General features: G+C 45.2%; 1 protein-coding gene across 1 annotated transcript; it reads left to right on the top strand.

Moving 5' to 3' along the window:
- Positions 1 to 703: 703 nt before the first annotated feature.
- On the top strand, positions 704 to 24,736 carry efnb2a (ephrin-B2a). The gene is made up of 5 exons (XM_047600893.1): positions 704 to 1,528; positions 9,695 to 9,978; positions 17,825 to 17,917; positions 18,944 to 19,054; positions 20,690 to 24,736. The coding sequence occupies exons 1-5, from the start codon at positions 1,416 to 1,418 to the stop codon at positions 21,097 to 21,099; spliced, it is 1,011 nt and encodes a 336-aa protein (XP_047456849.1). The 5' UTR covers positions 704 to 1,415; the 3' UTR covers positions 21,100 to 24,736.
- Positions 24,737 to 27,689: the final 2,953 nt, after the last annotated feature.

Raw genomic sequence — 27,689 nt, 5'->3', positions numbered from 1 at the left:
TTTAAATTGTATTTGCTATCTTTAATTCGGCCGAAGCCGAATTGTGTTTTGTGTTTTTATTTTAATTTAATGTTATGTTTCCAATCTGCTGTGCGACTCCCCTCTGTTGGTCCTCGTGCGGGATTTCCGCGAGTGGGCGCTCGTGCCCTACGGAAGAGCCTGAGCCGGGCCACAGAGCTCAGCTCCGTAGGTTCAGCGGCTCCAAACAGTCCTGCGAGCCGCGAGGGAATTAACCTTTTCTCTGTGTTTTCAATATGAGTATCAAACAATGATTATTTGAGGACTGAAATCCTTTTTTATTTTTAAGACAATTAAAAACGCCTCTTCTGTGCTGAGGTCACCTGCTAGTGGTCTTATCATAGAGGATCGGAGTTATCACACAGGGAAGTTGTTTAACTGCAGTGTCATTAACACAATATAATTATATTTTTTTTAACATGACCTAACGCGTGGAAAACAGAGGGCGACGCTGTCATTAATTGTTTCTGTAGTCTTATTTGCTATTTGCACCTGCCCGCTCACAATTTCGGCTGTAATTTCGACTCGTTCCTACTGAGCCAGTTGCCCTCCTTTGACTGACAGCACAGCTCCTATTGACTTCCCAGTCCAGGGACCAATCAGCGGCGTCGAGGGCGGGGCATGGGCAAAACCAGCTCCACCAAATATTCTCAGTCGCGCTTCCTTGCAGTTACTTTCTATCCAGGCTTCGGAGCTGCCGCTGAGGTCTCATCCTCCCTGCGCCTGTAGGGTTTTTTTTTTGCTAGGGGACAGATCGGCAGGATTGAACCGCAGCACTTTTCTTTTTTATTGTATGTTGAGGGACCTCTAGAATGAGAACTTCCATTCCAGCTCCTTTGATTTCTTTCATTCTCACATTTGATCATTTTCTTCATTTTGACCATCCGACCTCATTGTTTCGCCCTCATTTTTCTGCTGCTGTCAGCCCACAGTTTGTTGCTCACTGCCACCAGCACGAACTGAGAGGGAAATAGCCTATGTCACCATTCCACCACCAGCCATCACTGTCCCTTTCTCTCTGCTGCTCTGGATGTTGGCGTGCATTGCTGGACTATAACGCAGAGGGATTTATTTTTGTCCAACAGCGGACACCACCACTTTATTCTCTCTGAGGGATGTATTACAGCGGATTGAAGTCTTGCACTCCGAACAGAGGAGAATAATAACGCGCTGTCAACTAGCCTATTGTCGTGCGCCTTTGGTTTTTGGAGCAGGTCCTTCACTTGGAGATGATGGTCCGTGCGCATTGCCAGTGGATATAAGGTGAAGAATTTCCGATCAGCACATTGTGGAGCTGTTGTCGTCTGATAAATTTTTTTGGTGTGTGTGTGTGGACACACAGTTTTGGTCATTTTGAGACGGATTGTGCACGCAGACCGGAGGCGCGCAGGCTAACCATGGGGGACTCGATGTGGAGATATTATTTTGGAGTTTTGTTTATTGCCTTCAAAGTGGACTTGTGCCGGGCGCTCATCCTGGAGTCCATATACTGGAACACAACAAACACCAAGTAAGTGGAGCGCAAGCCGCGCTGATTAGTGGCCCTCGTTGCGCAGCACGCTCTCCCGTCTGGAGACGATTTTAAGCCCGAGTCCGTTGAAAAAATTAACAACTGAATTTTAGCTTGATCGCCGACATTATCTCTGTGTAAAATGCACGCCTTCAAAATTTACACGCAAAAAAATCAAGTCAGCATACGCGAGCAGAACAAAAAAAAATCTCATCAATAAACTGAAAGACCCGAGAATTTATCCTGCGCTGTTATTCCCTTATGACACCGCCTATCGTTTTCCGCGGCGATACCATCGCGTCTGGAAAGTGTGTTTATTTTCTTCTCAAAGTAAACACAGCTCGCTTGCTCACCTCTGTGCTTTCCACGGAACATCAATGGTTTGCGAAGATCCCCGATCACTCCTTGCCCGCCCGCTCTGCTACTTCGCCCCCTCCCCACACACACACACACACACACACACACACACATTTTAACTGAGTTTGGGTTTGTGTCTAAGTCAGTAGAAAACAAAGTAGCATGTCGCGGTAAAGCGCACGGCAGGTTCGAGAACAATAATGCCGGCATCCAAATACGCGTGTCAGCATAAAGGCGCCTGTGTCATAGATGCTCGGGGTTACTGTTTGTGTCTCCTCGCCGTGGTGGACTATTAATTCGCCGTGAGGGCCCGCTCGGCCGTGCGTTATGAGGAATCAGCCCAGTGGCCCAGGAGTTTGTGTAGGCTGCGCATTTACGGGCATATTGCTGTGAATTTGGTGATGGGGCTTTTTTTGCCCTGGCATAGACTAACGCTTTGCTTCCTGGGACAAATAATTAGGTTACTTATTTACAGTTCTATTTCACTGTAACAGGTCCAAATCAATCAGTATGGCAGAGGTTTGAACTTGCTGTAATCATATTATAAGTACCGTGTGTACAGTTTTTTTCCCATCACACATATATTTAGTGTCATTTCCATCGGAGATCACGAGGAATAATGAGAAACTGTGGGGAAACGAATCCAGCTTGTGCTCGACACGACGAGGCGGAGGCTACACGGAGCTGGTGGGACGCTCCCCCGGGGCCTCGGATGCTCTGTTGTCGTTTGTGTGGGGAGGGGGAAATTAAATAATGCACATAACTAGGATTTTGAAATTCTCCATGCGGGAAATGTTGTTAGAAAGACGAAAACTTTTAATAGACACCGCTGCTCTGCAGTCAATACTGAATGTCTGTTTATGTGCACGACTATACATTCAGACGTAGAGGTGGTTACGCTCCGTGCTTTGTTGTTTGTGCTTTTAAAAGATGAGCTGTGACCTCCGTTGGGGTGATCGTTACGAAATGAGGCGAGCAAACAGGCATTAGAGGACCCCGATTCTCGCTTTCCTGTCTTTGTTTCCACGAGTAGGGCTCTACTACAAAATTCTCCAGGCCAAGAAGGGCGGTTAGAGTCTTTTTCTGCAAATAAAAAGGTGTCTTTCATCTCTTCTACACCCCTGATTTTAGCCCGGCGGGTGGCGCCCGTCTTTGTGGTCGTTTCGTCACGGCCAAACTCCCAACTCCTCAATAATTCAGCGAGGGCCCCAGCGCAGCCAAAAATGCCCACCGCCTCCCTCCGTGAAATGCACACAGTGGAGACGTTATGATGGTCTAACAGGTGTCAGTTGTTGCAGGTTCCCGTGCCGTCTCTTAGAATTGCTGAATATGTGCGTTAAGTCGCGGCAGTGCGTAACCGTGCGCGCCCCGTCTGTGTGTCCCTCGTCCAGTAGAATTTGCTGTGTAGTCTGTTGGGACTGAGCTCTTCGTCTTTCAATTCGGCAGCCTCGGCCTTCTAGCCTCTTTACTGCCATGGCCATGTGTGCCTCAAACGCGTTTGTATCCAGGCGGCGACGCACCAAACCAGCTATTTTTTTAAGACTGCAGGAAATGATTTATATTCTTTCTTTGCTTCTTTGTTTTTTTAATGACTATAGTTTAAGTTTAAACTTTGGAAACATAGTCTGCATTCAGTCCTCATTGAAGTTTGTCTCGATGTTGAAACCGCGGTGATTGCGCGATGTACACATTTGATACATTCATATATTTCAGCGTGTAATGTCACCTTTTTGCCTTTTCATACGTGCGCATTTTTCTTCTCTGTTTTATAGCCGTAAACGCAGCTCCCTGCTTCATATTTTAATAAGAATGAAAACCTCCACAAACACATAAGTGCGTCCACACCCGGAGTAAGTGTAAACCCCGGGCAGGCGCAAAAATACAGCGGGCATTCCGGCGGAATTATCGCGTCTTGTGTGCGCTCCCGCTCCGCCGCTCTGTCTGGGATGGAGGTCAGGGGCGAACGACGTGCACCTTCTCTTTTGTGAGACTTTGAAAGCGAGCGGTTCTATTTGCAGAAGCAAAAGCTCAACAGCACACGAGAAACGCCTGACTTAATTTAGAATCTCTCCTTTTGATTCTCTCTTCTTAATGCTGCCGTCCCTCTACACAATTCTCCGTGTGAGTGTCGGTGAAATAGAGGATACCCAAAATTCCATGATCCCTCTAGCAGCTTGTGGAGACTTTTTCATGCCTGCTTGCCCGTAAAACATGAATATCTTGGTCAGCAGTATGTTCAGCAGACCAAGATGTCCCTGCCTCTGCCTCTGCCTCTCTCCTTTGGTTTGTGTTAGCCATCCTCTTTGACTATTCAAGGAAGGATGAATGTTAGACATGTGAATGCTCCGAGCCAGTCTAATGCCTTTGTGTGTGTATGTGTAGGCTCGGGGAGAGGATGAAGAAACATTTAGCTCTCCCTCTCTCTCCCCTTCTCTTTCACTGCATGTGTACCAAAGTGTGTGCTTGCACGTTTCAGTAAAAAAAAAAAAAAATTCCCTCCACAGGGCCCAGGGCCGTGTCAATTAAACCTCATTGTTATTTGTGTTTTACTGCTTTACTGCCCTTATGCGTGAGTACCCCAAGACAATTTTATAAAAAAAAAAACAAAGAAAACACGAGAATGACCCCACCACTACCTCCTCCTCGGCTCCTAAATCTCCTCCGCCACACAGACACAGCACATAGCATCACACGCACCTCCTTCGTCTGGTAATCCATTTTGTAGTTGGGAGGGAGAAACAAAAGGGAGGCCTGCTTTACATGGTTTATGTAAAAAGAGTGCTCCCTCTCCTCCACTGCAGTTCATTAAGAGATTACATAGAAGCCCCAAAGGCCCTTTGTGACCGGGCAGGGACGGGGGCACCTCTGTGGGTCCTTTTGTGAATGTGGAAGGACTGAGGGAGTGTGTTATTGTGCGTGTGTGTGTTATTGTGCGTGCGTGGTGTTGGTGTTGGTGGTAGAGATCCATGAAAGTTCCCCTCCCCAACGCTTCTAATTTTTCTTACCTTTTTTCTACTCTCTCTTTGTGAGCAGAAAAAAAAACCCGTCGGTTGTTTTAATTCAGCTACATTCAAGACAAAAAAAAACAAAAAAAAATAGGAATGAGACGCAGAGACGTGCTGCCATTATGGAGCTCTCACTGCTGGAAGCTGGCTTTTTTATGATTACTGCCAAGAGAAATGTTAATGATTAATATTTTGTAATAAAAGAAAAGGGAGAGGCGGAAAAAATAGGAAAATTAAGCAGAGTAGGAGAGAGAAGAAAGGAAGAAAGCGCTGCGTCCCTTGGGATGAGGAGGGTAATTATGTCTAGGCCCGCTCGGGTCTCGTAGGCCTGGATTATTGGATGAAAGGTACGGGCAGAACGTGCAGAGCACAGACAGAACCAGAGAGGATGAAGTGAGTTTGGGGCGCAGGCTGACAGTCAGCGTAAAGGCCTGAGTCCCTTCAGCCAACAGAGGGCGAAAGTCGAGGTGCTGCTGGGGAGCACGGGTGGATTAACCCTCGCTGGAGCCCGAGCCTGTCTTCTTTGTCTGCCGCCTAAATGAATCCTTGCTCCGCAGCTGGGATTCAGAGTCACAAACAGTTGCTCTTGATCTGCAGTAAATATTCACCCTCCCCTTGTTTCACTTTGTTTTCTCATAACTTAAGGGCCACAGGATAAGAACGTCGGGGTGGGGTGGGGATTACATGAGGGCTGCCCGAGCCATTGTGTCTCTATTCGGTCACACACAAATCCAACAATCCAGTGGTTTAAATAGAAAGTTTGAAAAGGGAGCGACAGGAGGGGAGAGGGCCGAGGGGGGTTATACAGAGACGGTGCAAGGAAGAAAAAAAAACAGAAGACAAGAGTTTTATTTCAGACGGATCTAACTTTACTTTACTGCCGACAGATGTACCCAAGGAAGAAGGTGTAGGCAAATCACCCCCGCTTCATTCCCCGTCTGTATTTTCCTCTTTTTGCCCCCTCTCCCTCGACACACACACTAAAGAAGGACAACGAATTTAAACGCGGTTCGAAGATAAACAAGAAAAACAGATGTCGAGCGGCAAATTTGCTTTCAAGTGTGAGGGACTCACCCATTGTCACCACCACCACCACCACCACCACCACCACCACCTGTGGGCCTGAATTAGCACGCGATACTGCTGTTACTTCACTTTCACCCATTTGTAAGAGCCAAACTGGTCCCGAACATTTACAGCAGCCAAATGAGATGATCTAATTACCACGTGTCGTTGCTTTAAGATGTGATTTGGAACTGCTTTCTGTTATTTCATCCGTCTTCTTCCTTTATCCAGTTAAAGCTGCGTGGGCTTCTTGTTGTTTGTGCGATACGTGCCCTTTCGTGATGAAACCTTGCTGGAATAATAAAAGTTCTGACAGAAGAGTACCAGCACCCGTGGCTCTTCTCACCTTCCCACCAAATGTCCCCACAGCTCAGTTGGAGAGGAGATGAAACGAGACCCAGCAGCTCCGTGCGGCCCTGTTAACTCCGCGCCGAAGACTGATTACACATTCTATGTGGGCTATGCTTTTTCCACCAGCCATTCTCTTGTTGTGGCATGGCAGTGTTAAGAGCTGGCTATCGCAAGTGCACACAGCCTGGAGGGGCATCTTCAGATGTCTTGTTTGGTCTGACTTAGAGCACTGAACTGAGAGACACTCAGTTTTAAATCGTATAAAATTAGAAAGCAGTGGCGGATCCACACATTTGGAAAATTGGAAAATGCTAGAATAATATTAATGCAACTATTTTTGCTTTTTTTTCAAAAAAATGATTAAACACACTATTACAATATGTAATACATATAATATATGTAAACTACGTACTGGCCCAGGACTGCACTCGGAAACTGTAATCACAAGGACTTCAAATAAAAAAATCTGCAATTGATTAGCTGATGGAAATCCAAATAATGAAGGCAAAGCTACCTTTTGACCAATGTGATCAAAGTGAAAATATATTTTTTTTGATGGGAATATGAATGTAATTCTTCACATTAGAAGTTATTAATTCTGGCAGCACCCCACAGCCTGAACACTCTCTGGTAAAATATCAACTGTGTTTAATTAAGAAATCAATACAGTGAAAATGATTAAATTATTTCATGAAGTTTTTTCTTTTTTCTTTTTTTTTTCTGCATATACAGCAACTTTGCCTTAATAATATAAAAGTTTGCCTACAAGTCTAACTCATGTTAAAGCTGTTGCGGCTATTTATGAGGGTGTAATCAAAGGAGGGGTTGGGTGAACAGTCAAGGAGGGCTGGAAAAGAGAAGGGGTAAAAGGCCAAGAGCGTCTGGAAGTGGTGGCGGTGGAAGAGGGTCAGGGTCAAATTCATTTACGATCATGAGATAGCGGGGCGAGCCCCTCCCTCACTCCCCTGCCCCTCATCTTTTCAACCTGACAATCTCTTGTTATGACTACCGCGGGTCCAGATGTCTGGTGTCCGACACGTACATTCCCTCTTTGCATCACTTGTATCCAGAGCTGCCCTCATCTCCTCTATTGACTTTTTTCCCCATTTATGCTTCTTCTTCTTTTTTTCTTTTTTTTTTTTACAATGAGATAATCCAGAATTCCTCGTATAGCCATTAATCAGCCTCTTGGCAGCTCATCCTTGAAGCCGCATTCAGACTATTTTTTTGTCAGCATTTATTGAATGCTCTCATTACACAGCACTTAGCTGTAAATCATCTGGCTGAAATACAACAGTGTAATAGAGAGAAGGGTGTGTGTTAGCCCGGTGCTTTTGGCTCTGCCTTTGATAGATCTCCATTTGGAATTGGAAAGACAGTGAAAGAACAAGATAGAATGGTTCTGATATTGTATCTCATACGCTGCCAGGACGAGCGGGACACACAGGGTGGACAGAAAGAGATGAGTACACGCATGGACAACAGTGCCATGTTGGTTTATTCATGTTTGATCTCTTGCTAGTAGCCAACATCCTGTGGAGCAGAGCAGGAGCTCCTACCTCCTGTCTGATAGCAGTGTCAGATGTGTTCAAATCAACCTACAGCTTACGTACAGTGGGCGTGGGCTTTTGTGTATGAGTGAACCGACCGACTGAAAAAGGGTTTTGTACTTTATGTAAAAAAAAACTTGGCGTAACTTAATTGGAGTTGTCTGGATATATGTGTAATAATGTCAAAAGCCTGGCTTGGCGTAACACTTGTAGGTTAGTTGGCAATACACCAATTGCCAGTGTGCCAGTGTGCCAGGGTCTGGGTGGGGGCCTGTGCCCCTGTAAAGCCGCAGGCCTAGTAACGCCCCTGATATGGACGTGGAATGTGTTATCGTTACATTCAAGGCTCCCCTGGAGCAGCCTCTGGAGATTAACCATGGGCCGCGATACACATACGTGGCGAACGTAGGCACGCATGCTTGCATCCCCGCATAAACACACGGGCCCACTTTCATGCGCGAATGAGCCCTTCCAGCAATGCAGTTTTTCACACACACACAACGCATCAGCGCATGCACACACCGTACAGCTCCACGGTGCTTGTGCTGAAATGATGCCCCAAGGCTTTTCTTAGGACCTTGATTCTCTTGCTCGATCTCTCTCTCTCCCTCTCTCTCTCTCTCTCTAGCAGAGATGAGAAGACGATGCCAGATGGCGCTGCAATGCATAGACATTACGTACCCCCGCCCACTCGGTGGCCCTCACTGGACACACTGTACCACCGCTAAGTGCGCCCGTGGGGGTGGGGGCTGGGGTGAGGGGGGGTCATAAGAAATATTCACTCGGCCTAGTTAGCGCTGCAATTTGTGCATCAATGTGTGTACCTCTTGCGCGCGTTTGCGCGTGCGTCCTCCCGCCGGAAGCGGCGGGGATGATGCGCGCTGTTGTGGAGGCATGGAGAAATAATGCAAGTGTCTGCATTTGTGTGTTTGAGAGACAAAGATAGTTTGTGACAGCGTCGCTAGCAGCCTCGATGTGTGTATGCTCCTTGCCTCTACTCACACACACACACACATATATATATATATATATATATATATACATACACCAATATACACCAATACATATTATATTTAATGTACATGGTAACACAAAGGGTCCTGGCCAGATGTTCATTAGGGTATTTTCAACGTATTCTGGACTTGCCATAGTAATCAACCCATCCTTTAAAAATCCTCCTGGATGTTCATGGTTAACACTCAAAATTGTTTTGCAGATAAATACGGTTTCACCTCTAACTCAAGCTCCAACTGTGACTGTGTATGCAATCGCCAGGAACTTGGAGACTAAATGGAAACTTTATTTTACTTTAAGCGAAGAATTCAAGGAATTTCGCGCACACTCCCAGACGCAAAGCCTCTGGGTTTTCCCCGTGTGCCTTTCCGTTGTTGTCAATTTGGCATGCCACACTAGGCTTTTTGTTTTTTGTTTTTGTTTTTTAATATTTCTGTTTCGTATGCCAGCATAGTTCTGCCGTTTCTCTCACATCCGGCGAGCGCGCTCCCTTCTCCTTATTTATCTGCTTAATTATTATTCGCTCTTTCCGTCGCTGCCACTGCTCGGAGAGAAGCTCAGTGATTTTACCTTCAGATATGAGGGTCACTTTGCGCCGCACGCACACACACGCACGCACATTCTGCCATTATCCTTCTTCATCTAAATTTAATGGAGACAATCAGTAATTACCACATCAATAATTGAGCCGACTTTTTGGAGAGGCTCTGTGGCAAACACTCCAATCCACGATGCATAATGAATGACTTCTCATTAGTTTTTTTCTGTGGCTAACTAATATCCCTCTTTTTTTTCCCTGCCTTTTTTTTTCTGTCTCCTTGCAGATTCGTGCCAGGTCAAGGCGTGGTACTATACCCCCAGATTGGGGACAAGTTGGACATTGTGTGCCCTCGCGTGGATGGCGGGGTGGGAGATGGCGTGGAGTATTACAAGGTGTACATGGTGCCCAGGGAGCAGCTGGAGAGCTGCACCATCACCAAGGCTGACACACCGCTCCTCAACTGCGTCAAACCCGACCAGGACGTCAAGTTTACTCTGAAGTTTCAGGAGTTCAGCCCAAATCTGTGGGGACTGGAGTTTTTCCGGGGGAAGGACTACTACATAATCTGTGAGTACATGTCCATTCAGGGAGACACCACCTTAAATAGTTTGGGCAAGGTTAAACAGCCAGTGCCACACGTGCGTAGACTCATGTGTATCTTTCTGATCCATCCACATGCAGTTTTGTACCACCACGGAGTTGGTTGTTTGCACTTAATAATATTCTCTTCATCTATACAAAAAAAGGGAGTTATTCGGATAGCGATGATCCTTTGAACATCCCAGATCGAATGTATTCTTCCACTGGAAGGCTGTAGGATGTAAAGATAAACATTTTCAGGCAGTTTGAAGTTCCAAAGAGTCTATTATCTCTGTCTTGTGTGAGTAGTCCAGCCTCCAACAAGATCCAACAGGATCATCATGGGCTGTTGTGATGTTTAATAAGATGCGTATTCAAAACACTTCAGTCGACAATGCTCAGCCCTTAAGGCTCCATATCCGTGTGACTCCTGACTATACGTACTCTCAGTCACCAAATGCATTTTTGGCTAACAAGTGGCCATCTAGTCTTCTTCCCTGATTGCCTGTGATGTACTAACACCATCCTGGGAGGAAGCTCTGATGGGGTTTAGCGATGGCCCCCTGGTTTGAAACATGGGAGGTGGACTGAACCATCTGTGTGGCGCTGGTGGGGGGGTGCGCCGCAGATAGGGCCATCTGCGAGGCTCTACCACAGCCATCTGTGAGCTGTCACAGTAGGGGAAGGCCATATTTCTGACTGAGTAGAAGAGGGAAGAAAGGGGGAGTGAGGAGAAGATGAAAGAAGATCAGGAAGTACTGAATCGTATACAAACAGAAGAATGCGGTAAAGTAAGACCAATTCATCTAAATAGATGTGCGCGTAACAAAGGATTACACCAAACAGTGGAGATCCTGACGTAAACTCAATGCAGTTGCTGAGATCTGCACGTGGCTCCATAGGATTCAGAGGTTGACAGAGTTTCAGAGAAACAGGTTTCTATAGTTCTTCTTAGGCTAATTTAAAACCAAACTGGCAACAGTGGCTGTTCTGTCACTAATGGGTCGTAGCTGCAGGTTATTTGCATGGTGGGGCCTGTTGCAGGTCTTGTAGGTGTGTCTTGCAGGTGGGACAGGTATTGAGGCAAATATGCTGGAGCAACTAAGGCGGATCAAAGGTCTGAGAATGGCTCTTTTTTTTTTTTTACCTTTTATAAATTAGGTTTGGTGGCAAATGAGCCGCTGTAAATGAGAGCGTCTGACTGAGCCTGAACATTTTTCTTGCCCAGACGCTGAACAGACCATTAGATATGGTTTGCATATCTGTATGTGCGCGCTCAAGGACTACAAAGGCTTTTGACTGAAGAGGTGCAGCAGCGATCACCCGCCCCCCGTCTCCTCCTCGGCTCTCGACTCCAAACTCTGCTCTTAATTATTGATGAGCCAATGCTGGTGTTTACTTAGCCCTTTTCTCCCCGCGCTGTGTCTGAGCTCCATCCGCTCAAAGGGATCACTCTGTGGCGGATCGGCATCTGGAAGGCAGGGTTACATTCGGTTTGAGGGAGCGCGTGGATGACAGAGTGCAGCATGGGCGCTGGAGGTGCAGGCGGATGCATGCGCATGAGGGCGAACGTGCACAAACACTGATACTACACACACATGCACACGCAGTCACGCCTGCATGCAGGCCCTGCGACAACAGTCTGCACTCGATATCCACATCCATCCATGAAAAAAAAAAAAAACACGCACTCCACCACCCTGCAGAGTTAACAAGTCGGAATAGAAAAGAGCCGTTGGAACGTTAAATTCAGTTCTTCCAGTTTTGGAGTTCTTGCAAAATGCCCTCCACTGACATCCTCGCTCCCCCCCCCACCCCCCCCACCCCCCCCCCCCCCCCCCCCCGCTGCCTCCATCCTGCCTCTCTTTGCCGCTACCCAAAATGCTAATGTGCAGCCCAAAAAAAGGGGAGAGTGCGAGCTGTTTCTCCACTGGAGTGTGTTACTTTTTGTTGTTAATTGCCTCCCCTCGACTAGCTCTGGTCCCGGTTCTGCAGTTTTAGCGGCGCGCTGCAGTTGCATTGTGGCGAATAAGTTGTGCATTTTGCGTCGCTCAGCACCGGGAGAAAAGCACAAGCCACAGAGAGACGGGAGGAGATGAATACGCGTGCGCGTACGCGTGACTCTCCGCTAGTGGCCCGCGACTGCATGTGTGTCAATGTGATGAATTAATGAGGCAGGATAGCTAATAGAATAATACTTGCGGCGTCACTTGCCCCGTGTACCTCTAATATGGAAGATAGATGTGATTTTGTTATCTGTTCCCGTGAACGCGTCCCAGCAGAGATGTCCGAGAGCCGTCAGTGTGTGACACCGCCTCAGAAAAGTTCACCACAAGGACTTCATTAGCCTTTTGGTGTGAGCACTCGATATGTAATTAATTAACCAGGGTTTAATCCTCCATTTCTTCTCATAATTGCCAAGGCCCCCACATCAATGCTACGGATCTGAGTCTCAACCAATTGGATTAGTGCTGCCTCGTGTTGAGTATTATGCCAAGGCCAGAGCTAGATTAAATGGTTATCTTCGACCTCTCCAGCGCGCGCACACACAAATAAACACACTTGAATTACATTGAAATAAACGGGGCGTCATGACTCAGCTTCGGACACCTCAGTCTTTATTTTGCATAACGACGGGCCTGCGGATATATTTCTGATGCATCCATGACAGATACGTTGGTGTGCAGCTGTGAATTTGCAAATTGTGTGCCCAGTGTTTACTTGCGTGCCTTGAAGAGGCACTGCGTGCGGATTTATCACCATGTTTTCACGTGTGCACATTTGTATATCTGTGCGTGTGAGTGTGTGTGTGCTCATTTCTGGGTGCCTTTCTAAAGTTGCCGCACACAATGCTGCTCCAGTGGAGAGCAGATGAGTTGGATGTGATTGTTTGCGGCAGCATGGCCCGCAGCCGGGAAACCTAGTGAGCTAGATGATTACATGAGCTAAAGAGGGGGAGAAAGAGAAGAATAAGAAGGGAAAGAGGGCAGAAGGAGTGACGAACGCAAAATAGAGCTAAAGAGGAAGGAGGGAGACAGAGAAGGAAAAGGGAAAAAAGGAAACCGAAGGGAGAGGGAAGAGGAGCGAGCTAAAGAAATGGGAGTATGGCAAGAGACGGAACGAGGGTGAAGGGCTAGAAGAGGGCAGAAGAAGGATGGGGACGCATTTATAGACAGAACAGACAAGCACAGTGAAATTTCATCAAGGCTTTAATCCCCTCTTGCTTCAGTCACAACAGAAAAAGAGTCTCAGTCTGGGAGCTCCGAAGGGGGAACATTTCTCTCATTAAATTTCACAAGAGTTTGGAATGGCCTTATTGGATCTCGGTTAGTTCTTTGTTCACCTCAATGCAGCCAGGTTCAGAGAATTAGAGCGGTGGTTGGGTTATTATCACATTATGAAAATGGGTGGCAGGATTAATCAGCTGTAGTCTACGCAAATATGCATCTGGGAGGATTTTTTTTGTGTGTGTGTGTTGTTGCCACAGCTTCCAGAATTGTCTCTCCCCTGTAAATTAAATTCATAACTTAATCTTAAGTGGATTTAAGTAATGACTTTAAAATGTTTGTGAGTTTTTGAGAGCGTGCACGAGCGTTGGCAGTGTTCATTGGAGAGCTACGGTATTTGTGGCGACCCAGCTTTGCCCCGGCCTGTTCCTGGTCAGGTCGCTGGGGTCCCTAAAGGGGCCGAAGGCGCCTCCTATCACGGGTGATTAGAGCACTCGGTCGTGACGGGCATTAACCAGCCAGTAACCCCAGCACTGTAATGATGTCTTCACGCTCCACGACAACCCAACGGATGGCAATTATGCTTGTCGTTTAGATCATAGCTGCCTTTGTCTCTCTTGTCCCTCTTTCTGTCCCACATGCGGCCATGTTCCGTTCATCCGTTCCCGTCTCCCTCTCTGTGCAACACACACTTTCTCTCATTCTGTCTCTCTTCATTTATCTCTTTGTTGCCACACCTTTGCTCCGTGACAGCGTTAATGAGCAGTCCAACGTTGCCTTTCAGAAGAACGCTGTGTGTTAATAATAGTGAGTTTAAAGTTTTACGAGCCCCTTCATGGTGGACTACAAATGGTTCAGCTTTTAACTGACATGTTTTCATGTACTAAATATTGGTCAATTTGATCTGAAACGTAAAAAAATTTGAAAGGACACTACAGCATTAGATCAGAGTTAACCAATGTAAAATTAGATTGGAACAAGCTTAGGTGCAGTTTGGTTAGGTATTGTGTGGTAAACAGGGTTTCATTTTTTGCTGATCCCCCTCTTGTTGAAGTGTCCTTGCTCCCAGTGCGTGACACTGGTATGTCAACGATTAGGTAGATGTGTCACTTAAAGCGCCAACAGGTAGATATTCACAGGCTCATTTACAAGCTCATTCTTGTTATATGGCCCAAGAATGTCTGTCAGTGTCAGTTTATTTCTAAAGTACACTGAAATTTTTAACAGAATTGCCAAAGCATACAAAGAAGCAAGCAAAGAATAAGGAAGGCCAACACAGAAAGAAACTTACAGCTCACTAATTGAATCAAACATGAGTTTCAAGGAGGGATTTCAATGCGTACCGATCACGGACTCAACAGTTTGCTACTGAATGTGAGGCATAACGTGGCGAGACGAACTCAAATGGTCCATTGGAACGTTGTGTGGTTTTGTGACAGAGCCCAAGCCGTCCACTAGCCCTGATGTAGCTGCTTCCTGAAAAAAGAAGAAAAGTGAGTTAAAAGCTCGGTTAGGGTTAGGGTTAGGGTTAGTTTGAGTCTGGAGTGCGGCGCACAATTGACTGTCTTGTTAAACACGGGGTGATTTTCTACCCTTGATTCGATAAATGTGACAAAATTAAGTTAAGGAGGGGGGGGTCGAGGTGATTTGTTTGTTTACAACACTCAAGTGGGATCCAGCTGGAGAGCTGTAGGTTTGTTGCACGCTCGCACAAATGTTACAGGCTGCTCCATCGACTCCGTTCGACTCACGGCTACCATTTATTTAAGACTGCATGTGACGTCGTGTGTGTGCGTATATGTGCTGGCCCGTTTTTTTTTTTACAGACCCACTCAAGCTGTCACTTAGTCTCAAGTACTTTGTCACAGTCGGTGAGTGATTGTTCCTGATGGCTTTTTGCTCCTGTTGCAGAGTGCGTTTCTTTTGTGTGTGTGTGTGTGTGTGTGTGTGTGTGTGTGTGTGTGTGAACGTCTACGTGTGTAAGACCTTTTCAAACCTAAACCCCTCATCTTAACCACGGTGGAAAGCAGTGAGAAAACAGTCTTATAAATGTTGAAAGAAAATCAGATGCAGCGTTTCAGTTTTCCTGCTGTTCCTCCCTGTGCTTTCTGAAGGTCACACTCCTCCTCCTCCTCCTCCTCCTCCTATGAGTCTTACCTGGGCGCTATAACGTGAATGGTAGCTGGTGACTGAATCTGTCTGCTAGGGACTCAGATTAACTGGTTAGCTCTAGCCAGCTAGTCTGTCAGCCAGTCCAGCCTGGCTTGGTCTGACTGGGACGGGAAAGGCCAAGTCATTCCGCCAGCCTGAGCCAATTCAACAATCACATTCAGTTTATATCCCAGTCAGGCTTGCCTGAACTGCAGCCTTGGCATGGAGAGTGTGCGTTTTACTCCACATTTAAAGGGAAAGAGGAGTTTAAAGTTTTAACTCACTCCAGTTTAAAGGATTCTTCTTCCAGTGTGTTTGAAATGGCACGGGAATGTTGCAGCCACGATAGAAAGAGACCAGTTTATTGGCTTGACAAGAAAATATGAGACTTCTTTTGTCTCTTACGTGTTGCTGGGTGCTGATGTGTTAAGTGGTTATATAGGGCAAAGGGAAAGACGAAGGTAGGAGAGTGCGAGGAAACAAGGCAATATGGAAATCTAAATAGCCCTTCCGTGCAGTAGAGTTCTCAGCCTGCGAACTCTGACCTGATAGACACAAGTGGGTTCGGGCATGCATGCACCGCAAACCAAACACAACATTCCCTTACAGTGGTGATCAGTTAGCAAAATAAGCAACATTAAGGTAGTTAATGGCATCCTTCCAGCATTGGAAAATTCATGTGTGTGTTGCCCGAACAGGTTTATGAAATGAACGCACGCACGCACACTTGTTCACCCAAACACACACAGAGGAACAAGAGCACAAGCCTTTAAGGAGCTTTGTCTATAATGTGCTTTTCGGTCTCCACTGGAAAGCCATAGGTCAGCTAGAGAAGGAGACGGGGGAGAGAGAGGAGGCGAGAAGGAGGGTGGGGAGGAGGGAGGCCTTGTTAACATGCTCTTTGTGTCTGCTCCCATCACCATCCTATTGAAATAAGGGTATTCGGATCAAATGATTGGTAGGGAAGAGAAGAAAAAAAAGGAAGCGAGAGCGAGGATAGTGGAAATTGAAGGGCTGTGCAGGGCTTAAGCTTTAAAACACATTTTAATCAGGTGTATCAGAAGCACCTTCCCCCCGACTCCTTCGCAGTTGATAGGAGACGGGCAAAGGTCTGAGGGAAGAAGATGACGGCTGCAAGGTGGCCATCCCGGATCGGATGGTGTTCGAGACTGCTGAGGAGGCAGAGGGGAGTGGTGGTGGTGCTGGGAGGGTGGGGGGTGAGGGGTGGGGGGGTGTCGTAGTGAATGCAGGCCACTGAGTGCTGGCGGGAAGCCAAGCCGCTAAGCCCTGGCAGCTCGTTAGCCTCTGTGTTACTGACCTGATAGACCACAACCTCACTACCCCCACCTACCCTTTTCTTCTCTCCCCTCTTTGCTCGTTCCTCGTCCCACTCTTTATTCACGGTAGTTGCACTTCTGCCCAGCAGCCTTTAGAGGCAGCATAGGTAAAAGCATATGAGCGCATATATTTGTAGTTGAAGGTAAAGGGCTCCCAGCTGACTGAACCTGTCTGTACATATCTGACACAATTACGCATATTTGATTTTTTTCTTCTTCTTTTTTTTTTAACGCAGTTTTCATTCGTAAAACACCCCTAGAACATCGGCTCCCTGAGCCCACTTTTACATCTTGTCACATATTGCACCCACCCAGATCCCAACATCGGCTGCTGTCCCTGAAATACAGTTTAGTAATAGTCCACTTCTGTTTTCACTTGGATTTAAACACTTAGATCCTTTAAGCTCTTTTCATCTAAGGGCCATTGAGGTATTTACCACCCCCTCTGTTGCTTTAATTTCACTACTTCCCCTGGAAAAGTGCCCTATTTTTTCCTAAACCCTTTCTCATCCCCTCCTGTCCACATCCCTGCACATTTTTTCCCTTCTATTTCATATTGTCAGCACATCTTCGTTTTTAAGCCTGGCAGTAAAATTGGGTTTTAGATCAGAGCATTTGAGGAGGGCTTTTTAAATCCAAAAGTGTGTTCTTTAATAACTGGCTACCGCTCTCCGGAGTGTCGTTAGTGCTAATGCACAATAAGCTGCTGAGTTTCCGTCGGCTGGCCAAGATGGCCACTGTCAACGCAGTTTTCTCTCAGTCCTCTCTTCACCTCCCTTAACTGCCTCCTTCACAAGGCCCATCAGCACAGTTAGAGATATTACAGTCACAATTACTCAAGCTAATTGACTTAGGGGATGTGAAATATTCCGCTGGAGAGGAGCGACTGAGGTGATGAACAGGCAAATTGTGATTTCATTAAAGGGGCTATGAGTCATATCCTTCCTCGGCGGAAGGCAGTGAGTGCTTCTGTTGTCTTTGGGAACTGGCTGTTTTTCGGAGATATGCTTAAGGTATATAAGGCAGCGCAATTTCCGCAGCACATGCCACCCCGACCAGATGCTTGCAGTGACAGCTAATCCTAACCCTGTTCCTCTCTCCCACTCTTGTCTGCTGCAGCTACGTCTAACGGCACTATGGAGGGCCTCGACAACCAGGAGGGAGGAGTGTGCAAGACCAAGTCCATGAAGATAATCATGAAAGTGGGACAAAGTGAGTATTGAATCACTGAATTACATTTGTGAGCGCCCGCAAGCATGAGCAGGCAGTCACAATGCAGCACATACATTCTGCAAAAATTCTGTGCGACTCTGAAAATGCCCCAATAAGGTCATGGGAGGCTGTGCAGCATGCAGCTCCATCGTCTCCATGACACCTGGGGCTGCGAGGGGGCAGGAAATGTAATCTAGTGGAAGCCTAATGCACTCAAACACACACACACACACAATTGTGTATGCTTGCATGCACATGTGCACTGGCAGCATCTGCCGGAATACGCTCTTCCACATAAACAGCTTTCTGCACACGCAAATCAGGTTTAGATGCTCGAAAAACATGTAATGCCGGTGATCCGTGTCCATACATGCACAGTTCCTGAGTGGAAATTCAGCGCACTGCCACACAGCAAGCAGACCCCATACTTAATTATAACAATAATTATTCATTAATCAGTTGCCTGGTTGCCACCTAGAGTGGTAATTTCCTAGGGTTGGCCTTCTAGTCAACACCAGCACCAGCACTACTGAGAATCAATGAAGGTCAAGAGAATTAATCAAAACCGCTGCACTCTGAGGAGAACAGGTGCTGAACATGCCTGGAAATTGGTCCCATTGCTTAATAGTTCTGACAATCAGCCCCAGTGTTTAAAGGACCTGCTTACCAATCAGTGGATTTATTAAAAGCAATGTAGTACTCAGTGTGATTCCGGAACAGGGTTCAACTTGAGGGCGCTGGCAATTATAGTAGCAGATGCTCAACAAATGACTTTAGTGTGACTATTCTGGAAGTCAACTCATTTTATCAGAATTTAAAATCATATGGGTCTGTTGGTGAACCCAAACACAACCACCAGCTCCTCCAGTTTTACCAGTCTTGCATAAATAAAGGAATATAAATAAGATAAAGAGTACCTAAGCCCTCGGAAATTCAGAGATCCCTGAATTCACCCTGTTTTAACGTGTGCACAAGCGACACTGACAATGCCTTTTAATTCCTGTATCTACCATGTGCACTTTTCAGATCCCTCTGATCCTAGTTTACCCAAAGAGTACCCTACCAGAGTACCCTCCTCTCCTAAGCACCCAGACGGCAAGGACAGCTATAACCCCAACGAGGTGTTGGAGAAACCAGGTGAGATGATCTCTTTATGGTTTAAATCCAGAGGAAGTGGTAATTGAGTGGAGGATTTATTGAAACAATTTGGCATTTCGACACAATTGTTTAGTCATTCAATAGCAGACAGTGCTAACTAAGTGCGTATGTGTTTGTGAGAGGCACTGAAGTGTGTGTTGAAGGAAAGAAAGGTCAACGATTCATCAGCCAGTAATTGAATGTTGCCCATAAAACTGATAGGCATCTCCAGCCCCTCAAGGACTTATAAGGTAACTCCTGGCTGGCTCTCTTCCAGCCTTAACCCGCCGCTTAAGTGACATTTTCAGGAAAATGATCTGATCGCTGTCTGCCATCTTTTAACGACCTATTCCAAGTACAGACACACACTTGTTTCTGCATCAAATCACCACTCAGGCAGGCGCGCTGCTACGTGCACACCGCCCTTATCTACGCTATTATATTGCAGTTAAAATTCGCCCAAGAAGAAAATCAAGACCGGCAATTTCCGCAGTGAGCCGTGTTCAGAAAAAAGAAACAGGAAGGGCCCAAGAACAAAAACAAGCTGACCTACATAAACAGTCCTCGAGTCCTTCCCTCCGTGTCCCTGTTCATTGAGGGCGTGGTTCAGATTTCATTCTACAAACCCGTCCAACCTCATGCACAGAGAGATGTGCCCTTTGGAGCCACACTGGCACTGCTCTCCGCAGATGTCAGTATCTTGCTCTCTGTGTTTTCCTGTCTGACGCTTTTTGTGTTTCTCCTTCCCCGTCCCTGCCGCTAGCAGAGCACATGGGTGTCAGAGTGCTATGAGCAGAGCATCTGAGGCAGCATAATCCGCTTGTCAAACACGGGAAGGGTCCTTGCTTTCGAGATTGCGCCTTGCCATATCCGCCACCCCCTACCACAGAGAAAACATTTTTTGGCCTTCAGGAGAGCGGTGAAAGACATGGGACGCGGTAATCCTGCCCGCTCGTGGAACACACTCTCATCTCACCCTTGAGTGCTGTATCAGTGTGTCCATCGCTGGGAGTCAAAGCACAGCTTGGCTTTCATAATTGATGTCTCATGATGGCATCAAATATTTCTTCCAGTTTTCTTTCCTCCGGGGCTATTAGTTAGAATATTAAGTTGCTTTTTATGCCTTTCAAACTGCAATTTATTTAAGTGCCATTTGTCTGTATTTCTCCTGCCTTTGTATCTCTAACAGACTGCTTGCCCTAGTTTCAAGGTTGCAGTCTTCACTGGCTGAATTAGAATAGCACAGATGGAACATGACCTTTATACAAAAGCTTCCTATAGACAAGCTTCACTCTTTTCTATAACCATGAAAGTATGGTGAAGAAGGTGAAGGCAACAGCGAGCAAAGACTGGGGAGAGTAATGCTCCTAAAAGTTTGCTCTGCTTCTACCGATTTAAATTGTTTAAAGGTGTCGGTTCAACTTTTGGCCCGCATCCAATCCTTCCTAACAAACAGATCAGGGATCGTACTAAGTGATCAGGTGAACTGTGCGAAAGTGCCACCTCAGGTTTTCTCATGTTACGTTCCTGTGACAGCAACAAACACATATCCAAGGGTTTAGCTGGACAACAAGGCCGCAGACCATGAACTCCCACTGTCATTGTGCTCACTTTGGTTTGGCGCTCTTTCTCCAGGTGTGGCGCTCAGAGACGGCGACGAGAACAGCGGAAACGGCGGAAAGTCGTCCAGTGCCATCGGCTCCGAGGTGGCCATCTTCGTCGGCATCGCCTCAGGCAGCGTCATCTTCATCATCATCATCATCATGCTGGTCCTGCTGCTGCTCAAGTACCGGCGGCGGCACCGCAAGCACTCGCCACAGCATGCCGCCACGCTGTCTCTAAGCACCCTGGCCACGCCCAAACGGGGCGGAGGCAGCGGAAACAATAACGGCTCAGAGCCCAGCGACATCATCATTCCGCTCAGGACTGCTGACAGCGTCTTCTGCCCGCACTACGAGAAGGTCAGTGGGGACTATGGACACCCGGTCTACATAGTTCAAGAGATGCCGCCCCAGAGCCCAGCCAACATCTATTACAAAGTCTGAGGTGGAACATTTAAAAGCAGGACCTGGAACAGTCCACGGGCAGAGCGGGCTTCTGGTTTTGGCGAAACGCCGCCAGCACACCCGTGAACTAACACTCTCGCTCTATCTCTCGGTCTCTCTCACTCTGTTCACTCCTCTCCCTCTCCTCGGACAGTTTGTCACTATTTTTTCCCCCTTTCTCAAAGTTTTGCTGACACTTTGTCGCTCTGGTTCAGTCACAGTTAGCGTGGACGGGACGAGCGGAGGGCTGGAGAGAAGGCTGCTGCTGCCGCCCGCTGCTCCTGCTGCTCTCTGGGGCTTTTGGGAAGTGGAAAAGGCAACATCGTCTTTCCCCAGCTTCTCTCCCCGTTTCATTTTGTGCACTGCAGACGGCATCCTAGGGGGGGGAACTGAGTATAAGTGGGAGGAGAAAGTTAGACAGACGCACAGCATGTTTTTGTTGTTGTTGTTTTTTTAGTTGGGAGGGGGAATGTTGGAGGGAAGTGACGTTTCTTGCGGGCAAAAGGAAATAAAGGAATGGGCTACACCTACAGAGAGACTACTCCTTGGAAAAAGAGAGGGAAAAGAGACAAAAATGGAGAGAGTTAAAGGAGGATATGGGCTTACCATGAACTCACAAAATGGCTCCCCTCCCATGATACATACTCACCAGAAAGACTCTGGATGTACCAGCCAGATGAGGAAGGAGGAAAGAGATTCTCACTCTCTGGGACTTTTCCTGAGTGACTCATGGAGATCACCTGTTCGCCCTGCCACCCACATGCTCACCATCACACAGACACACACATTCACCTACGTGCACAGACACACAGTCTCTCACAGTCGATGTGAACTGTTTGGGTTACACTCGTTCTCCTCATTCCCAGAAATGTTTTCAAATCACTTCTTTCAGATGTTACTTGAAGGTTTCTTTCTTTTTTTTTTTCAAATATATATTCCCCTTTTTTTGTTTTTGGTCATATCTGGTTTTCATATCCTGTCTTAGTTGAAGTGCAGATAGTTTTCCTTTCCTGTTGTGACATCGTCATGTTGGGTGTTCAAACACAAGCGGCCCAACAGCGGCTAGGAGTGGCAAGAGTGTGAGAACCATATCCCCGGAGTGCAAAAAAAAAAAAAAGAAAGAAAAAAAAAAGTCAGGTCTGCCCAGGTGGCTTTTGCAAAGATTGGAGGACTTTCATTTTACATAGTGCAGCACTTTTAAACCCAATTTTTTTCTTTAGTACCTCCAGCCTTTGCAGTGACCACGGTGATGGCTAAAGATGGGAGAGCAGCTGTATCCCGTCAGATTTAGTTGCGAGGGCTTGCCTCTAGAACCTGGGCTTTTCACACAGGAAAGCGTTAGGGACAATAAGAAATCCAATTCGCCTTACTGTTTTTTTTTTTGTTTTTTTTTTACGCTTCAGGTGAAGAAGAGGCCCGAGATCTAGTTGAGGTTAGCATAGCTAGGTGAAAGAGCTCTAGGTACTGTATCGTTTACCCTTAGGGGTGCAGTGGTGATTATGGGTGCCCTAAGGGCCCAACATCAGCATGACCGGTGCTCTGCTATTCTTGTTTAAAAAAAAAAAAAAAAAGCACAGGGACATCTACTTACATTGTCACTGTTTCTCAATATCCATTAGCATTTCCATACCTTTGAGTTTTTGATTTACTTCTTTTGTTTTACTAAATAGATGTACATTTAATAAAAGTACATTAAAAGATGAAAAAAAAATAAAAAAAATAAAAAGCAGAATTTATTTATGATAGACACATAGAGCACATGTGTTGTCAGGCGGTATGGAGAAGAAGTAATGTTAATATATTATGGTATAAGTGCACATTATGCAATCTAGGTTTTTGATTATTTGATATCTCTCAACCCACGAGTCCCATATTTTAACGGACTCTTGTTCGCAGATGCAGGACTCCGTCTTGAGGGGGGAGGACCAGGGGAGGCTGGCCCAGGCCTCGATGCCTGCCCAGAGGGGAATAGAGTTATCTCACCCAAAATAGCTTGCATTGGTGTACTCAAAGACAGAGTAGCTGTGTCTCCCACACTCACTCAGTGTAGCATCTCCCAAAGGATATTTACCATGAACACCCAGTGCACCCAATTATCCCCATTTTCTCTGTGCGTTTGTGTGTGTGTGTGGATTTCAGTGACATCACCTTCATTAATATCTTTGGGTTAGGATCCTAATTGTGACATAAGCCTTTCACAGAGCATATATCAGCCCATTGTTGACATTGTCATTTGTTCATGAAGAACATCAAATTTCACCGAAAAGCCACGCCTTGTATGATCTGAGGTTTGTGCCTCTGAGAGGCTACAAAATCTGCAAATATGCAATTCTTATTTATTTTTTTAATCAATTCTGAGAAAAAAAAACACCTATGGAAAGTGTTCTTAACCACTGAAAGATGTAACAACAAACCAACGACACAAAACTAGCAAACGTATGTCTCACAAGCCTGTTGTTAGCTTTCATTTCCTGCATTATTTGCAGTATTATTTGAACCTTTTCCGTTTTGACTATGTGCTGTAGTACAAAGGTAAACTGTGAAAAATGAAAACATTAAAAAAGCATATGGAACACACGTAAACAAGTATTTAAGAAAAGGTGAAAATAAATCACACACATACAACAGAGAAATTGCTGTTTAGTTGCTGCCGTTCTGCGGCAGAATATGACAATCTTATTAGTTTCTTTGAATCTGGCGTCCTTTTCTTAGCTGCTACTCGACTAACACTCTCCCAACATTGATCAGGTTAGCTCTGACTTGTTCTGAAATGTTGTAGCTATGCTGTGAGAGTCTTAGTTCATGGGCTAGGAGAAGTACCTCAGTCTACTGTAAAATGCCTTGCTCGTATGGTCAGCCCTTGGTCACTTGACTCAGTAATTTTGCACCGTACTTCTGTAGGTAACAAACTGTAAATACATTAATGTTTGTATTGTATATGGATCCTGGGTTGTTACAATAGCCTTATTCACCTTTTTAGGAAAGTAAATGGAAAAAAAAAAGTACAGAAAAATGGAATACACTTCAGTAAAACAGAGCATACTACTTTTTTGGTAAATAGCTTATGTAAATAGTGTCCAGAACCCAATAAAAACATTTTTTTATAAACTCTTAAAGTAAGATGTTTTGTATAAAATTTGAATTTTTTGCTATGTATTTTAGCTAGCGCTCAATGGAAAGCCCATGTCCTCCCAACTCCTTCCCCTTTTGCACTGTTTCCATGGTAATTTGGTTTAAAAAAAAAAAGAGAAAAGTTGCCAAACCGACTGCTGCATATTTGTGCCATAAGTGTGTACCATAAATATTTATTGAATTAGTTTCTTTTTTTTTCCCCTTTTTTTGTTCTGTTAATGATGATTTTCAGTCCAGTTTGTAAGTAACACAGTATTATATTTGCATTGTTCGTTTGTCTACCCCTGTTTATTTTTTTCTTTTTCTTTTTTTTTCTTCATGTCATAGTTACCGAGTGGCTGCAGCCCTCCTCTCCCTTTTCCGTACAGTATAAGATGGCCAGGCTGTGAAAAACAGTTTTAACATTCAAACATTTAAAACAATTCAACGTAAGGATAAATGACACACATTCCACCAGTCTGTTACAAACTGAAAATGTTTTTCAATAAAATGTTTTTCCTATGGACGCGCTGTCTACTCGTGCTGCTTTGTGTTTTCGCTGCCTTACTCCATGAATAAATAATGTCTGTTTTTTCGCTCTTTCAAACAACTTGGCAGTGAGTTTATTACAGTTTCAGAGACTTATTTTAGATGTTATTCAAGACTACAGAATGACTCCAGGGGACAAAGTTCATCACAATGTTACCATACACTGCCATTTCCATCTTTATTTTACACACTACATTTCAGATGGGATATTTAAAATGTAAACAGCGAGAGAAAGAAATCAAGATTTCATTCCATGTTTTTAAATGAAATTTAAAGATGATGGATCATGGATTTGTCCCCACTGAGCCATAAGAGCATTAGTAGGATCCAGCACAGATGTCTTGACTCGCAGTTGATGTTCTAATTCATCGCAAAGCTGCTGGATGGAGTTGAGTTTAGGCTTCTGTGCAGGTCAGTCGGGTCGTCAAAACCGGTCGTCCTTTATGGACACGAAGCAGACCACACTGTCACGTGGAAAAGCTTTACCATTTTGTCATTCCACTTTGTGTAGAGTACCACTGTATGCCTTACTATTACACCTTAAAGTGCGGTTTATGCCTCCGGATAAAGACGGTGTAACCTATGTATATAGTCGTTGCCAGTGTAAGCCATTCGTACTTGTGCGCTAGTCTGGCTCAATCTGTAACAATACCACCCAAACACTAGTAGTGCTGTGTTTTATAGACCCCCTTCACAGTTTGTAAACAATGTGATGTTTTTTTTGAGGGGCAGGGCTTAACTGGATGCAAAACATCTTAAACACTATAGTTTGTAAACAGTGGTTAGCATATTTCAATTAACTGTTTCTGCACGAATGGCCAAGGAAATCACATATTTTAGAGAATATACTAATACACTCACTCCCCAAGACCGTGAGTGTTATTTTAAAAAGTTGCGGAGACGGAGAAGCAGCTGGAAACAAGTTACTACCAAGCAGACTAATCGATCACAGGTCTTGCATCGCCATCACGCATTGTTACATTTCTTGGGAGGTGCACACTAGGGTCTGCGGAAGATGTGGGCGTCAACTGTCACAGAAGTGTAAACTGATATTTTTTAATACTATTTCACTAGAGAAAAAGAACTAAAAAAATAACTGTTTGCACAGCATTAGTTTTACATGAGAACATCCTGTGGTTCAGATATTACCCCCCTATGTCTGTGTTTAATGTGGTGCATTCACACGGGATAAACAAACTGTGTTTTAGTCAAATTTACATTCCGTTGTTATGGCTCTGCTACTTTCCGTCATGTTCCACTGAGTGTCACAGACGGTTTTAATTACCTTGGATAATGAAAATATATTTTTGGTACTATTTATCCAGGGGGAGAAATTACCAACGACCTGGGTGTTTTTAAATCAGACCCACCTATCCTGATGAACGCATTAATGATGATATAATGATTTCATCCGTCTAAACAGATGAATACTTAAGCAACATTTTGACTTTGCGCCCTAATATCTGTTCAAACTTTGAATTATAGCACATCCTTTACAATTCTTAAGTGACATGAGGCAGAAAACAGACGCGAATCAAACAAAAGTCGCGAAAAAATTAAATCGCAGATGTCGATTCACATTGGATTATTATCAGAGGACCAAGAATTATGGTAGGTAATTTGTGGTGTAATTTTTACTACTTATGCACATGATTAAATCACAGATGATTTCCGTGATTATTAGAAAGTAATGGAGTTGCTCAAGTAAAACTAATAATGTGCAAATAGGACTAAAGAAACCCTAAATAAATAAATTGACTCAGGAACAAGAGGACCGTAGGACTTCACTCACAAGTGGAACAGGACACTGGTCCTGCTCACAAATAAGTTTACTATTTTCCAAGCCTACTTTATTTTTTGTCATCTTTCGAAGAGAAGAGACACGTTTGCCCTCCACAGAATGTAGGGCAGTGTGGAGCAAAGGGTGTTTATTAGCTGTTTATGCTTCATTCTCAGTGTGAAAAATGTACACAATTATTAAGGCGTGTCCTATGTGGCATGGTGACTCTATGAAACTGAACCCACCCCTGTCGAAATATTCACTAAGCTGGTGAGTCAGTGCTGTGTTGACGGCCAATATATCCAGGCATCCAGCCTGTATAACCAGCCACACTGCCAATAAGTCAGGAGGACAGCCTGCCAAATCATAGCCAGGCAGAGACACGGCCATAGCAAGCCAGACATCCCTTCTACAATAGCTGGCTAGCACCAGACAGCCAGCCACCAAATCAGCTCATGTAGCCCGTCAGCATGCTGCATAGCTCCATGTTCAGCCTAGGTTTCAAGCAACAGGCAAGATTATAGCTGTGACAGCCAAGCATCCAGCCAGCCAGAATTTGTGGCCCAGTCTAGATTAGAGCGGTCAGATTCTTGGCTTTATTTTAGTATAAACACTAGACCACTGAGTCTGTATTTGCTTTCTGATAAAGGTTGAACCACTGAACTTGAGAGTCTTGCAACAAGGTTGGACGCATCACACAACTACTTATTAATTTGTGGGTATAAAGTTTATTTTGTGATTTTTGGGTTTGAATCTGGACTCCAAGGCTGTTCTGGCTGCTGCTCATGTGGACGTAATGACAGTCATTGCATGATTAGAATAAGGCCGTTATAATTTCCGCAATTTTGAGAGCCAACTAAATAACAAAAACATCTGACTGTGCAATGCAGTCCACGCAATACATACAACGTGTGTGTAGCAGCCAAAGGCCAATAGTGTTTTGACTACATTTAAATCAACAAATAAATTATGAGTGCGTTTATCTTAAGCTGCGATAGTTGAAATTAAGCTTAAGTAGTGATACTTTGAAATAACAGAAATTATGTGTTCGGCTTTTCGTTGATTATAATCGTACGATACAAAAATAACTCAGCACATTTTCCATTGAGCATACGCTGGCATTCAAAATGGAATTCAATTCAATTCAATT

This window comes from Mugil cephalus, chromosome 12 (assembly GCF_022458985.1).
Source record: "Mugil cephalus isolate CIBA_MC_2020 chromosome 12, CIBA_Mcephalus_1.1, whole genome shotgun sequence".
In the NCBI taxonomy this organism is placed as follows: Eukaryota; Metazoa; Chordata; class Actinopteri; order Mugiliformes; family Mugilidae; genus Mugil; species Mugil cephalus.
This window is presented reverse-complemented; position numbering and strand designations above follow the sequence as displayed.